General features: G+C 37.3%; 2 protein-coding genes and 1 non-coding gene across 3 annotated transcripts; 1 reads left to right on the forward strand and 2 right to left on the reverse strand.

Annotated features, from left to right (window-relative positions):
* The first annotated feature begins 119 nt into the window (after positions 1 to 119).
* On the forward strand, positions 120 to 3,615 carry LOC147941722 (uncharacterized). The gene is made up of 3 exons (XM_087458619.1): positions 120 to 2,313; positions 2,390 to 2,877; positions 3,010 to 3,615. Exons 1-3 carry the CDS (start codon positions 120 to 122, stop codon positions 3,613 to 3,615), a joined length of 3,288 nt encoding a protein of 1,095 aa, XP_087314745.1.
* A 4,778-nt stretch (positions 3,616 to 8,393) lies between these two features.
* On the reverse strand, positions 8,394 to 10,689 carry LOC104702321 (uncharacterized). Its single transcript, XM_087459306.1, has 6 exons — positions 10,040 to 10,689; positions 9,602 to 9,801; positions 9,248 to 9,388; positions 9,093 to 9,173; positions 8,876 to 9,000; positions 8,394 to 8,774 (listed from the first exon to the last, which is right to left on the reverse strand). Exons 1-6 carry the CDS (start codon positions 10,260 to 10,262, stop codon positions 8,726 to 8,728), a joined length of 819 nt encoding a protein of 272 aa, XP_087315432.1. The 5' UTR covers positions 10,263 to 10,689; the 3' UTR covers positions 8,394 to 8,725.
* A 2,562-nt stretch (positions 10,690 to 13,251) lies between these two features.
* Positions 13,252 to 13,358, reverse strand: LOC147941723 (small nucleolar RNA R71). The gene has a single exon (XR_015563004.1). It is a non-coding gene; the product is annotated as a small nucleolar RNA R71 (small nucleolar RNA).
* Between the last annotated feature and the right edge of the window lie 2,314 nt (positions 13,359 to 15,672).

Consider the following 15,672-nt stretch of genomic DNA (forward strand, 5'->3'; position numbering starts at 1 on the left):
TTTTGTTGGAACGTCCGCGGATTCAATAAGCAATCCCATATAAGCGGATTTAAAAATGGTTCCAAAGGGCAAAACCCTTTTTTGGTAGTCTTCTTGAGACTCATGTACAACAACGAAAAATGGGGAAGTTTATTATTGCCATACTTCCCGGTTTGTCATTTGATAACAATTATGCTTTTTCGGAACTATGTAAAATTTGGATATTATGGCACCCTAGTGTCAAAGTTGTTACTCTTTACAAATCTCTCCAGATGGTCACATGTGAGGTAACCTTCCATGATTCCTCAAGTCCAGTTATTGTATCCTTTGTCTATGATGCAAACGATGTTGCCACTCGGTTACATCTTTGGAGTGAAATTATTGACCAAGCTACCAGCCCCAACATCATTGACAAATCTAGGACCATCCTTGGTGACTTCAACCAGATCCTGAGGCCTAACGATCACTCGAATCAGTCAAATTTGAATGTGGATAGAGCAATGAGAGACTTCGATGATGCCATAACGAATGCCTCCCTCATGGACCTAAACTTTCGAGGATGCACTTTCACCTGGTGGAACAAGAGAAAGGCGCAACCTATTGCAAAGAAACTTGATAGAATTTTGGACAACGATGAGTGGTTGGAGCTGTTTCCGACGGCAATGGGCTACTTCAATGCTCCTCTCTTCTTGGACCATTCTCCTAGTTACATCGTCCTGAACTCGACTTTTCCCAGGCAAAAGAAACCGTTTAAGTTCTACAACTACCTGCTCAAGAATCCTGAATTTCTCCCCTTAGTTTGTCTTCAGTGGGCCTCATTGAATGTAGCGGGATCAGAAATGTTCAGAGTCTCAGCAAAGCTCAAGAATTTGAAGAATACCATCCGACAATTCAGCAAGGACAACTACTCTGACCTAGAGAAGAGAGTGCAAGAATCCCTAGCAGAACTGTCTGCAGCACAATCCAGAATGCTATCAAATCCTACCCTAGAAAATGCGGAAATTGAAGTGGAAGCAGCCAGGAAATGGAACATCCTATCTACAGCAGAAGAAAACTTCTTCTTGCAACGCTCTAGAGTTACCTGGATAAAGGAAGGGGACAAGAATTCTGCCTATTTTCATAAGATGGCCTCTCTAAGACAGACTATTAACCATATCCACTATCTCTTCGATGATGAGGGTAACCGCATTGACTCACAGGAAGGGATTCATGATCACTGTTCTAGCTATTTCCAAGATCTTCTCAGTAGCGATCATACCCGACCTTTATTCCAGCAGGAGGATATCAATCTGTTACTTGGCTTCCAATGCTCCTCTAATCAAAGGGCTATTCTAGAGGTTCCTTTCACTCATGAGGATGTGAAGGACGCTTTCTTTTCTCTGCCTAGGAACAAGACGAGTGGACCAGATGGTTATTCTGCAGAATTCTTCATCAATTGTTGGGGCATCGTGGGTCCTGAGGTCACTTCTGCGGTGCTGGAATTCTTCTCTTCAGGGTCTCTCTTGAAGCAATGGAATGCCACTACCCTGGTCCTCATCCCCAAAATACCGAATGCCTCTGCAGTCTCAGATTTCAGGCCTATCTCTTGCCTCAACACAATGTACAAGGTAATTTCTAAGCTGCTAGCAAACCGCCTAAAGTGCATCCTTCAGAACATCATCTCCCACGCCCAGTCAGCCTTCTTTCCTGGAAGATTACTAGCGGAGAACATGTTATTAACTTCTGAGATAGTGCAAGGATACAACAGAAAGAACATTCAGCCACGGGCCATGCTAAAAGTGGATTTGAGGAAAGCATTCGATTCGATCAGATGGGATTTTGTGTTGGCAGCCCCCAAAGCTCTAAGCATCCCCGACATCTATATAGGGTGGATTAAGGAGTGCATTTGCACACCAACTTTCTCCATAGCGATTAACGGGGTAACTGATGGGTTCTTCAAGAGCAAGAGAGGTTTGAGGCAAGGTGATCCTCTCTCGCCGTACCTGTTTGTGCTTGCCATGGAGGTGTTTTCAAAGCTAATCAGCTCATGGTTTGAGTCAGGCTACATCTCGTATCACCCTAATACTGCAGACCTGGAAATCTCGCATCTGATGTTCGCGGACGATGTTATGATCTTTTTCGATGGGGGAAGTTCCTCCCTTCATGGTATCTACGAAACCTTGGACGACTTCGCGGGTTGGTCTGGACTGCATCTGAACAGGAACAAAACTTTACTTTTTCATGCTGGTTTGACCCCCTCCAAAGTCTCAGTAATCTCTGCTTACGGCTTCCCCCAAGGAACTCTCCCTGTTCCATACTTGGGTTTACCCTTGATGAGTAGAAAACTGAAGATCAGTGAGTATGCGCCGTTATTGGATAAGATCAAAATCAGATTCAGGGCATGGGCTGTCAAGTCCTGAATCTTTTGCAGGCAGAGCTCAGCTTATTGCGTCAGTGATCTATGGAACAGTTAACTTCTGGATCACTATCTTCTCTCTTCCTAAGGGTTGCATTCGGCAAATTGAGGCTTTATGTTCAAGGTTCCTCTGGTCAGGAAATATTGACACTCACTCGAAAGCGAAGATTGCATGGTCGTCTGTGTGCTTGCCAAAAACCAAAGGAGGCTTGGGGTTGCGCAGTCTATCAGCTTGGAATAATACTTTGAACCTGAGACTTATTTGGCTACTCTATTCTGGGAGCGGTTCTTTATGGGTGGCATGGCAGCGCCACCACCATAAATTCACTGAGGAATGCTTCTGGAACATCAAACCAAAGGCAAATGATTCATGGTTGTGGAAGTCCCTCTTGAAGCTAAGACATTTAGCCCGACGGTTTATTAAGTCTATAGTGGGGAATGGCAAAACCATTTGGTTTTGGTTTGATAATTGGACCCCCATGGTCCTCTTATCCAATTCCTGGGTGAAAATAGTCCCAGGAACCTAGGAGTTCCAATCACAGCAAAAGTCTCCGACGTTTGCAACCGTAACAGATGGTTAATGATCAAAGACTGATCAAGCTGTTTCCCTCCATGCTTATCTCTCTACTATACAGACTCCATCTCTATCAGCGGATGAGGATCTTGTCGAATGGACTACCGAAGGTACAACATGCTCTGTTTTCTCCTCCTCAAAAACCTGGGAAATCTTAAGGCCTAGGAGTGATGAGCTTCATTGGGCTCCTCTGATCTGGTTTAAAGGACATATTCCGAGGCATGCTTTTAAAATGTGGATTGCACAGTTGGACAGGCTACCAACAATGTCTCGCTTAGCTTCTTGGGGTCTTCAAGTGGTGATCACCTGTAGCCTCTGTTCAACTTCCGTCAAAACAAGAGACCACCTGTTTATTCAATGCGCTTACACCCGTGTCCTTTGGGACAGAATCTTTAGCAGACTGGGATCACGACAAACGTTCAACGACTGGAATTCATTAATACAGTGGACAAAGGTTCAAACCAGCTCATCGCCATCTACACTCAAGCTCATGATCCTCCAAACATTGGTATATAGTGTCTGGAGGCAGCGCAACAACGTCATTCACAATCAAGTAGTTATCCCTCCACTCACCTTGTTCAGGGACATCAACAGACAAATCATCAATACAATCACAACAAGGAACGAGCGGAAGAAGTTTAAGAAACTTATGGCATTGTGGATTTGAGAAAGTCTCACTCTTTTCCACAACTCTGGAAAATATAATTTGTTATTGTGTTTTGTTTTTTTCTTTTTTTCCTTAGTACAAATTATAGGTCTTAATATTGTAACACCCTTTTCATTTATATGTTATTTGCAAATTTAGCACAAAAAAAAATATTTTGGTTTTTGGGAGGATGATGTCAATGCTCAACTTTTAGTTTTCTTTTGTGTTGATCTCCGTTGTTTGGGGACTCCTATCACAATTGGTAATTAAGAAACAAAACAAATGTAGGAAAAAAATAAAGAAAGTGGAAGGACACTAATTACAAGGAATTAGCTAATGATGGAAAATGAGTTAGTAGAAGAGTTGATAAAATTGAGACAAGAAGGATGAGGGGATGTAGACGTGAGTGGTCCTTTATATGAAATACTTCCTTCATATTACAGCTTGCACTTCTTCTTATGATCATAATGACCCACAATTTAGTCTTTATATTATTTCCTCATTTTTAATTTTAATAAATTGATTTCTAGATCAACCGTTATGTTTTGTCTTAACCATTTCCTTTAAGAAAGCAAGAAAAAAAAAGACAAAAAAAAGGCTTTCGAGACTCACAAAATGGTGTTGCAGTCTTTCAGATGCAATTGGCCACTACGATTGAATTATTCTCAATGAACTTTTAGGCAAACAAATCTCTGAAAACTACAAAAGGGTTTGAATACATGGTTTCAGATTGTTGCACTTAAACCAGTGGACTACTTTTTTTTGGCTTTCTTAAAGGAATCTTTAGGAGCCATCAATTTATATACATGATGCGGTCCAAAACTAATGCTATATTGAAAATAAAGCGAGCACAACTCTATGTGTTGTTGTAAGGAGCTGGAAAAAATATACCACATTTTTAAAGACATCGTTTAAATATGCAGTACAAATCAGCGTCGACATAAAATAATATGTATATATATATATATATATATATTTATAAATATAACGTAGAGAATAAAGTAATGAGAAATAGGTAGAGACGTAGAGAAGATGTAAAATGTGACAAATTATTAGTTGAAGTTTCGAAATAATAGAGAAACTGGAAAGGTAAAGAAAGAGAGAGGTCGTCAGGTCATGGATCGTCTGTCGAGTATTTGGCTTTTTCACCAACCTTATCGGACTCCAATACCATCCACACGCACATTTATACCAAAATATAATTATAAAATTACTTGACGAACATATTTTCTTATGCATGAAAATGTCACTTCAGTTATCATGGCTATGAACATAATACCACACATCTGGTAGTCGTTTCATTGAACTCTACGTTATGTCAAATCAATATTTGCTCCTAACTAACTATTGATCAATTGTTTTCTTAAACGAAAACCGAAAGCGATTCCATAAAATTCATTTTATTTGGGTAAAGATTCCATAAAATTCATTAAAATATCATTAATTAGCCAGCAATCATTTTCATGGTACTTGTTGATATACTAACCTAATTATGGACATACAGAAAACAATAATATTTCACAACAGAAGAAAACTAAAATCTATATAAATTAAACGTAAGGAAAATTACGCTTCATAACGATTACATATCTTTATATTCATTCTTTTTTTTATATAATTGGCAACGATACATATCTTAAAAACATTTATTTGTTAAACTGTTGTTATTTGGATATCTCGATCGCCATTAATTTATTAAAGTCAAGAAATTGCTCTTCTTCGGTTCTTTCTTCCTCGTGAAATAGGATTATAGGAGACTTTTTATTTAATAAGTACGAAAATGGAAGTAGCCTTTACATGGCTAATGTATTAAAAAGGGAAAGAAAATTTAAGAAAAAAGTGATTGATAAGTGAGTTCTTACGACAGCTGTGAAGTGTTGTTTATTATTCACATTAATAGCTGTTATATAGCTAAATTGCCAACTTTTTGTGATCTCTTTTTTTACTTTATTTTGTTTTCATCCCAATCCAATTAAAAAATAGAGATATTTTATAATACTGTTTGATTGATATTGTACGAATTACTACTGTTTGATTGATATTGTACGAAATTAATGTATTTTTTTTTTGTTTTATAATGTGATTTTGAAGGATCAGAGATTGTAATTTAGTGAATTTGAAATCATATTGTTGCTATGTCATAACCCGAATTCAACTTTAATCATATATATGCAGCATGTGTCGTAGTAGTATACAGTATTTACCGAAATTAATGTGATTTTGGTAATAATTCTTAAAATAAATCGTTACATCAACTTTTGCCACTTATCCCCTGATCCCCCCTATTCGACAGACGACGAAACCGTAGCTAGAATGCGTGGAGCTCTATTGAGAAAGTTGGATCCTTCGGTGACCTTTTTCGTTGGTCATTCTGACAAAACGATGTCCACATGTGTATTATGTTTGGATTTGGATCGAACTATCTATCATCCAACAAAATCTATTAAATTATTCATTGAAATTAATATATATGAATTGTGATATCTAGTAAATTATACCTAGAAACCCCCAAAAAAGAAAAGGTGGAATATTAATTAGGTGAGATGATTACAGAATCCAGCTGTAGCCGCCGCCAAAAGAGTCGAATCGATATAAAAATACAAATTTGGATAAGCTCAGACTTGAGAATTTTTTTAAGTTAAAACAACTCACAAATAGCAGAAAGGAGAAATAGCAAAGAATAGCAAGAGCATCAATCATCGTCGCTCTTGAATATTATTATCATTAGTATGTAACTAATGTATAATTCGTTTGTAGGGAAAAGAAGAAGAAGAAGAAAAAATCGAGAATAATTTACATGGAAGAGATATGTGATTCAACCAATATAATCATATCTGTCTCTGTTCAAACTGTTCCTTTTTTATTTTATGTGCAGTGTGATTTATAATTTCATTTTTTATATATATTTACTTGCTTAAATAAGTTACCGGCGTATAATTTTCTTGCTTTCTTGCAAAGTCTTCCTTTGCAATTGTTGTTGTGACTATACGGCCCATCAACCACAAACACAGTTTGAATCACTTGGTCTATTATGGTTATGGAGCAAGGTGGCTTTCTATCTCAGATCCATCTCAATTTAAGAAGCATCTCATCATTCATAATGTAAGTTCAAAATTGTGCTTAGATAGTCTCTTATTAGACAATTTCAAATGGTAATGCATTAAAAGTGATCTCTTACGTCATGGTTTAATTACTTTATTTTGCATCAGAGTGAGTTATTGAAGTGAGATTAACCTCGAACATATACCAAAACGCATAAATTTGACCACTTTGGCCCAATCGTAAGTTGGCCCTTTAAACTCAGAGCAGTGTTCGCTAGATCCAAGATGGATTTGATATTTTCATCTATGAATTCATCTATGAATATGGTTATTAATAACTTACATTTTATACGGCTGCTCCGACTAGTAGTACATCTCCAGCCTTGTTGCAGATTAAGAAATATAATTAGCCAAGTTTTAATTTCTTCAAGATTTTTCATCGACGCATTTCGGATCGAACCTACTCTAATATCAATGAAATAGATCTTATTCGGACCATCCTATTTTGGTAAACAGTTTGGATTTCATATTATGAAGATTACTAGTTTCTCACTCAAAACTGAAGAAACGAACCATGCTTTTTTAATATTAATGTTAGGACTCTTTATTTATGGTGAGCTAATGAGAGAATCTAACAATTATATACTTTTAATTATTTGAATACATATGAAAGAATTAATAATGTGATAACGAGTATCTACTAGTTCTAAATAAAATAGTATGAATTTCTTTATTTTTCTGTTGGTCTACAAATTCATCATTTATGTGCAACTCGTGTGCAACTCGTGGTGAAATAATTGGATCATTCACTCAATTAGGATTTGACCTATGATTAATTTCATTCACTACTTCTTGTTGATTTCTTTCATCTCCACACTCTATCAAACCCTAATTCGATCGATAGAAAGAGATTGATTTTTTAGAAACAACTATCAAACCCTAAACAACTATCAAAAACTCAAATATTTTGTATATACCGCACGCCTGCCTCTCACTCCTCCTATGTGGCTTTGAGATGATGAAGAAGAAATAGACTATGAAGAGTGACAATGATGATAGATTGAGAGAGTGATGAGCTATTTATAGACTCTCGATTTCGTATATGTAAAAAATTAATAGAGAATTAGGATTTGTTGTAAAAAAAAGTAATTTTTGTATATAAAAAAGAAATTAGTATATATATATATATAATTCTAACGAGTTGGATTTGGAAGCAATTAAATTGTTCAGCCGTTAATAATAATTAAAGAAACACAAATAAAAAGAAACGGAAATTAGATTGGTTGTTAGAAAAAAAATTAGGATTTGTTGTGAAAAAAAGAGGAAATTCTAACCGTTGGATGCATATTATTTAGCCGTTAATAATAATTAAAAAAAAACAAATAAATGAGAGATTTGGAAATCTATAGCCATTAGGATTTGTTCCTATTCTTTTTTTTTTTTAGTTTTTTTTTAAGTGAGATGTTAATAAATACAAACACAAAGCTTTTTCCTTTTTTTTTTTGTTTGTTTTAAAACCACATTTTACCAAATAAGCAAACTGTGATTAATGGACATGTATAAGAAAATGACACATTTTTGTTCTTCTTTCCTAACATTTTTACACACTTCTACTCACTTTGTGGCTATGTCAAACTTGAGAAAACCAAATGTACATTTATATCATAATCCTAATATAATATATATTTTATTTCCCCAAATTAACTTCTTTTTTTGGTTTAACATATTAAGTTTTGTGTTAACCTTAGTAAAAATCTCTTAAGTTAATATAGATAAGTATAATAGATTATTACTTATCCTTTTTTCTTCAAGTTTTGGAAAAAATAACATGTACATTGTAGTTGCTTTTGCCAACACCTTAAGCTGAGAGGCTAACTAATATGTCAAAATCTCTAATCAATTATCTTTTTTCTTTACAGGTCCTCAAAGAAAGAACAAAAAAAAACATAAAGGAGAAAGAAAGAAAGAAGAGATTAGAGAAGAAGACTCAAAACGATTAGCCTGCAAGACATGGAGCATTACTCCACAGTACCATAACCTTAAACAACACCGTATCTTCTTCTTCTTCTTCTCTCTATTTCACTAATATTTCACACAACACCAGATGGGAGACGAAGAACGAGCTGACCACCCATTAAACTGCCATAACAGCAAAAACATCAAATCTCAGAACACCCATCAATGACATTAGATCATCCATCATATACACACTATAACAAGCATAAACATTTGTGATTTACCTCTTGACATAGTAGTAGCAGAAGTCGGCGAGAATGAAGGTTTGGACGATTTCAGAGAGGAGGACCATTATAGGCCAGAAACCATATCCTAAAGCTGTCAATAACCTCCCTCGAGTGTCCAAAACCTACACCATAATAATACAATCAAGTTTGCAAAGCTGTGTATATATTGAGCTTTTATAGTTAGGATGCGAAAAAAAAAAGACATAGAAAATACCTGAAGGACCCAGTGTGCACAACTCAAGAACCTGGCTATCCCCAAAGCAAATACGTAATGTGCTGTGAATGGCTCCACGATCTGAGACAAGACATGTGTTACTAGTTTAAACCGATTAAAGGATAAAGACTGGTTTCCAAGGCTTTTCAATGTACCTTAGTGTTTTGCATGACTCTTAGTTGAGGAAGGACTGAAACAGCTTCAAGGTAAACACAGAAGGCCCAAGAAATCTTGTTGATTATATGGTGATGTGTTGATGGGTGAATAAGAACAGATAGAACAACACATGGAATAACCTGCATCCATATATATGATATAGCTCAAAGGACAAATACAATCTTCACAACGAGACAGCAGGTCACAAGTGAAAGCAGTCTTTAGGTGATCTAGTAATATGGAAACTATATGAAATAAAAGGTTGTTGCTACTTAACCTTCTTCAAAGACACAAGTTGAGATACGAGAAAGAACCAATATAAACGAGATACCAAGAAAGGAACAAAAACTTACGACGTAGTAGATAGCAAAATTGTCTTTGTCTTCCATGTAACTAGCTTTGAGCTTAAAACGGATCATATAGATAACCCAAAGTGTAGTCACCAGTGTAGCCGAATCAAGCAACGTGTGAATATCAAATTCCATCACAAAACTACAATATAGTCTCACCGCCAGAAACAGAGCAGTTAGCTCTTGTGACTTCAAAGATAATCCTGTCAAAGAAAAAGAAAGAATCCAAATTAATCTAATTAAGTGTTCATCAAACAATTGAAATCTCATATACACGCAATCTCTCATTCAAACCCTAATCTGAAATTGAAACGGATCGGATCGAGACAAAAAACCAAATTCAGAATCACTCATCCCCTAATCAAAGCCTAAACCAAGAAACCCAAAAAATCTTCAAAATCAAGAAATTTCGAAACTTTGTGGGAAGAAATCGATGAGTACCAGCACAAGTCTTCTCCTTGGTGAGTTTGTAGATAAGGACGGAGATACCAAGGGCATGAACAGCCTCAGCAGCGACAAAGAGATTGTCGTGGTCATGAACGATCATTCTCAGCAAAACCAGAGCAGTCATGGCTGATACAACACCGAGAAAAGCTTTAACCTTTGGTGGTTGCCGGCGAACCCATGTCGTCACGGCGTGGATCGGCCTCTGCGCCGCCTTCATCTTTTGTCGTGGATTCGTTTCTTTTTTCACTTTCTTGCCAGAAATAGAACCAGTAAAGTCGAAACCTTTAGGACCAGATCTGTCTCTTTTTCGGACCGGATTGATTATGTTGCACGATCAGGTAATACTGATTATTATTACACTGTTTTTTTCTTTTTTTTTGTTGGATGTGGAGTGGGGAAACTGGAAAATTTGGTAACGCACCCACCCCACCTAGACACCCCCAGCTAAAAAAGTTACTCTTTTTTATTTCTTCATACAACACAAAAAGTCGAAAAGTCCGACACTTATTAGCTGGGGTGACACGTGGAGGGTTAAGTTTGTTTTAGGTGCAAATTAGATTCGTGGTAAGCCAACGACTCTGCCTCGTCTCTTTTGTAATCCATTGAAAAACTAAAGGTGGTATTGAATCGTGTTTTCTTTAATATATAGATTAATGTACTTTTCATTATACAATATTTGTTAAATCATGCAACCAGATTGTGTAATATTGATTCATAATTTATTTTGTGTTTTTTCTTGGTGGATTTTGGTGTGTTGTGTAAAAAGGTTTGTTTCTTGCATAAGTATGTATGAATATCTTGCTTTGTGTTTTAGGCTTTTTCATGAATCCCTAAAATGATTATACCTCTTGTCAACTATAAGAAAAAGATAGAACAAAAGTTCAAAATCATAAGGAAACATGAATGATTTTTGTCATATATTTTAAAAAGATAAATTACACATTTAATCTCATAAGTACAAATTAGAGAGACAAAAGGCCATCAGTATAATGACAAAGCTGTAACTCTCCGCATGATAAACCCCCAACGTCCTCCACTTCATTCTTGCTCGTGTAATATATATGTATCTTACTTGGAAACAAAACCTGGAATATTAATGATATATCATGGTTTTTAGGTATTTTTAGCCATGATATAAGTCTTATTTATAGAGTCTTTTTGATATTTTTAAAATCTTTTGAGTCTTTATAGGACTTAGCATGGATAAAAGCTTAATGAAACTAAATAATAGGATTTGGAGTATAATCAAGCATTGAGGCTGAAGCTGCGAAGTTGGAAGACAAGTTCAAGAGTAAGCATCGACCGATGCAAGTGATGGTGTTGATCGATGCAGAGCCACAAGACAAATCGGAAGTTTTCTCACAAGTTTTGAAGATTTACAATTCTGCCTCAAAGTTTCCATATTTGCATCATTAGTCCCCATTCGTGTTTTAGGAATATAAATAGGATTTTTATGGTCATTGTCTAGACCTAAGCTTTATTTTTCCTGCAACTTTTGAGAGCAAAACTCTTAGAGATTTTTAGAGAGCTTATGGAGAGAAGAATCAAGACTCCTCCAGAGAAGATTCAGAACTCTTTTTCTACTTCTTTTAATCTCTTAATGCTATTTATTCAGAATATGATTTGTGTTTCATTGATTATGTCTGAGTAGATCTGCTTGTTAGGTTTAGGGTTTCTCACTAGGGATTTCATGGATTGTTAGATTAATTAATTGTTTGGATTCATTATCTTTCTTGTTCTTCACCATAAGTTGTTCTTAATGCTAGATCTTTGATTAGTCATCTGGATTTAGATCTTAGGATTTTTGATTGATATGAGAATATAATTGATTTTCCTGACAAAAACCTTTGGTGAGCAAAATACCTATTTGCAAAGAAATTTGATTTAGGGATTTTGTGAACTTATCTAAACTTGAATTTATTGTTGGTTTTTAACTTGAATTTTGCAAAGAGATTTGGATTTTCGGGTTTTAAAACTTAGATAATATTTGCAGTGAGAACTGAATTATTTTATAATTGTGTTTAGAGTTCAAGAACGGTACTTAATTATTGAATCTTGCTTGCTTAATTAATTAATTTGATTTTCCATGATTTCCTGAGAAATTCCCTAGGCCTAGCGTTTAATCCTTCTGAATTTTACAACTCTTTTATTTTCTGTTTAATCTTGCAATTTAAATTAATATTTATGTTTAGCACAATTAAAAGATTATTAAATCTATTGTGTGATCTAGAGTCCTTGTGGATACGATCCCTAAGTACTACAATTGATCTCTTAATTTGAGAGAGTAGCTCTAGGGTAAATTTGAGCATATCAAATTTTGGCGCCGTTGCCGGGGACTCTTTTGATTCACCGTTAGATTAAAGTCTTTGATTTTGTCTAAATTTTTATTTTCTATTTTACTCACACGCTTTTGTTTCTTTTCTCTTGTGTGTTTCAGGTACATGCCTAAGCCTAGCACCAGGAAAAATCCTACTGGTCCAGTTGTTACGCTTACAAACCAAGAGTTAAGACAATTAGAGCGTGATAACACAAAAACAGCCAAGTCAGCGAAGATGGCCAATACAATCATATTGAGACCTGATGAGGCTGGAGTTTTGAGAGATCGAGAGGGTAATGCGTACAACGAGCAAGGCCAAAAACTTGATGCTGAAGGACGGGTCATTCCAGAGGAACTCGTCGTTGTGGATGCGAATGCACATGGCGTCGATCGACGCAACGATGGCATCGATCGACGCAACCAGGAAGGCATCAACCAACGCAACCTTGGCATCGATCGATGCAATGCTAGAGCGGATGCAGAGAATGTTTAGAGACGACGAGACGACAATGGAGAGCTTGTCAAAACTCTTGCGGATTTCAACAGACCAGACTTGTTCTATGAGAACCGCTCCGCAATTGTCCCTCCTCTATTCCCAAGGAATGATTTTGAGCTGAAGCCTGCTTACTTCGCTCTTGTCGGCCAAAGACCATTACAGAACCTACCACATGAGAAGCCTCTAGACCACATTGAGTATTTTGAGGATATAGTCACCAGCATTAAAGCTAATGGAGTCATAGAAGACTATCTCTATTGCAAGCTCTTCCCCTACTCTCTTGCTGGGGAAGCTTCTCATTGGCTAAGGCAACTAAAACCAGGATCTTTGACAACCTAGCATGACATCAAGGTGGCATTCTTGAATTACTTCTATGATGATGCGATGTCTGATGAGCTAAGGATTAAGCTCTCCACCTTTAGACAAGAACCAGCTGAATCTTACAAAGCTGCTTGGGTAAGGTTCAAGGCATACCAGAGAGACTGTCCGCATCATGGGTTCTCAGAGGTGCAGCTGATCAGTATCTTCTTCAGCGGGATTGATTGGAGGTATCAGATGGCTTTGGATGCTGCTAGTGATGGGAACTTCAAGACAAGATACCCAGATGAGGCTGAAAAGTTGATAAAGAGGCTAGCATCAAGAAACAGTACCAAGAATGCAGACTTAGAGCGGAGAAGAGCACATGAAGGCAATGGTTCAAATCAGTTTAGTGCGGTGAATGCTAAGTTGGATACAATGCACAATCTTCTTGTGGGAAAGAAGTCTGTCCATTTTGCTGAAGATGTTGAGACTTTTGAGCCAAAGCCAGAGATTACAGAAGATGTCAACTATGTATATGGAGCTGGGTATCAAAATCAGAGATTTGGTCAGAAGAATTCTTTCACAGGAAATCCAAACAGCAACTTTACAAGGACCTATGGATCTTCTTCTTACCAACCCCTCCCTCCACCCAGTTTAGAGAGCAAGATGGAATCAATGATTGAGCAGATTCTTCAAGGTCAACAGAAGTTAACAGTGGACTTCAATGGAAAGATTGATTCTGTATACACTGAGTTGACTGGGAAGTTTGATGCCTTAAACACTCATGTCAAAAAGCTAGAGAATCAAGTGATTCAGACTGTTGGGTCTGTTAAAAGACAAGAGGAACTTCTTTCTAGAAGAACAAAGACTGATCCAAGGCATGCTTGCAATGCAATTTTGGTGAAGGAAGGAGACAATGATACGGTTGCAGAGCTTGCATCGACCGATATGCAGCAGCATCGATCGATGCCTCCTCAATCAAGCATCAATCGACACAACATCAACATCGATCGACGCACCCCACAGACAACTCCGATTTCTCCTCACATTCCACCATCTGATACTGAAAAAGCTTACAAGCCTAAGGTTCCTTTTCCTAAGCCTAGGAGGTCCAAGCAAGAGATTGAGGAAACTAGATGCAAAGCTATGATGGATAAGGTGATGATAGAGATGCCTTTGGTTGATGTTGTGAAGTTTTCTCCTGGGATTAAGCGGTATGTCAAGAGAATGGTCACCAATGGTTTGAGCCCTGAGGAAGGAGCACTACTTACCAAGGATGTCAGCTCCATTCTGTTGAAGCAGCCTCCACAGAGGAAGAAGGATAAGAAGCAGCAAGTGGTTGTTTCTAAGAAAGTGAGTGCAGTAATTCAGTGCAGGACTGCTGAGAAGTTACCAGATCCTGGCAGTTTCGTACTTGATTATTCTATCTCTGCAGCACGGTTTGCTCACTCTCTTTGTGATCTGGGCTCTAGTATTAATTTGATGCCACATTCTGTTGCTGTGAGACTTGGGATGACAGATTTCAAGCCAACTATGATATCTCTTATCTTAGATGATCGGTCCAGAAGAATTCTTGAAGGTGTATTAAAAGATATTCCGATTAAGATTGGAGATTGCATGATTCCCACTGACTTTGCGGTATTGAAGTATGACAAAGAGCATAGTGATCCTCTCATTTTAGGACGCTCTTTCTTGGCTATAGCTGGTGCCATCATTGATGTTAAGAAATGACACATAGCCTTGAATGTAGAAGATTTGGTTATGAACTTTGAGATGGACAAGCTGAGAAGGGTTCCCACTATTGATGGTCAGACATTTTCTGTGGAAATTGCATCTGATGATGATCCGATCATAGAGCTTCATGGAGACATTACTGCTGGGTATGTCAAAGAATTGGAGCCTGTTAAGGAAGTAAGTAAGCAAGCTGTTAAGCTTGAGGATTGGAGTGGAGATCATCTAATCATTACTAGAGACCATGATGTGGTTCTGATCCATGACAAGTTGCTGGTAGATGATGTTTTTGTAATGGAAACACGGATTGCTGAGGAAAGTTGCAGAATCGTTGACGAAACACGAGTTGCGGGCCAAGCATCGATCGATGCAGCTGTTGCATCGATCGACACACCTTCCAGAGACAGTTCGGACTTGTCCAAAACCGAAGTTACTCGAGTTGGATCCTTAGCTGCAAGTCCTAGACCAGTTGTAAAGCTGAAATCTCTCCATTCCACAGTCGAGAACCCACAGGTAAGGCCAAGGTATGCATCTTCGTCTCCTAAATCTTCTCCTATCATCAATAAGAATTTCAAAGGTGCAAAAACTGTTTTGCAGTTAACCAAGCCACAAGATTATCGTAGAGCGCTTGTTTCTTCTGATGATGATTTTGCAAGACTTAAAAGAAAGCCACCCATTCCTAAGTCCCGCCCTGCTCATGATCCTCACATCCTTAGCAGATCCCATGCACCTAAAGCTTATACACCACCTTGGATGAAGAGGACATTCTCTCGGAAGCATTCA

This window comes from Camelina sativa, chromosome 7 (genome assembly GCF_030686135.1).
Source record: "Camelina sativa cultivar CO46 ecotype springtype chromosome 7, ASM3068613v1".
NCBI lineage: Eukaryota > Viridiplantae > Streptophyta > Magnoliopsida > Brassicales > Brassicaceae > Camelina > Camelina sativa.

Bases quoted from the DNA above. Each gene is read 5' to 3' on its own strand.
- LOC147941722 (XM_087458619.1), top strand. From the start codon at position 120: ATGGGGAAGTTTATTATTGCCATACTTCCCGGTTTGTCATTTGATAAC. The intron at 2,314-2,389 runs GTGAGTATGCGC...AATCTTTTGCAG, and splicing joins GAGTAGAAAACTGAAGATCA to GCAGAGCTCAGCTTATTGCG. The intron at 2,878-3,009 runs GTGAAAATAGTC...TCTACTATACAG, and splicing joins TCCTCTTATCCAATTCCTGG to ACTCCATCTCTATCAGCGGA.
- LOC104702321 (XM_087459306.1), bottom strand. From the start codon at position 10,262: ATGAAGGCGGCGCAGAGGCCGATCCACGCCGTGACGACATGGGTTCGC. The intron at 9,174-9,247 runs GTACATTGAAAA...GTCTTGTCTCAG, and splicing joins GAGTCATGCAAAACACTAAG to ATCGTGGAGCCATTCACAGC. The intron at 8,775-8,875 runs GTAAATCACAAA...CTGTTATGGCAG, and splicing joins TGCTACTACTATGTCAAGAG to TTTAATGGGTGGTCAGCTCG.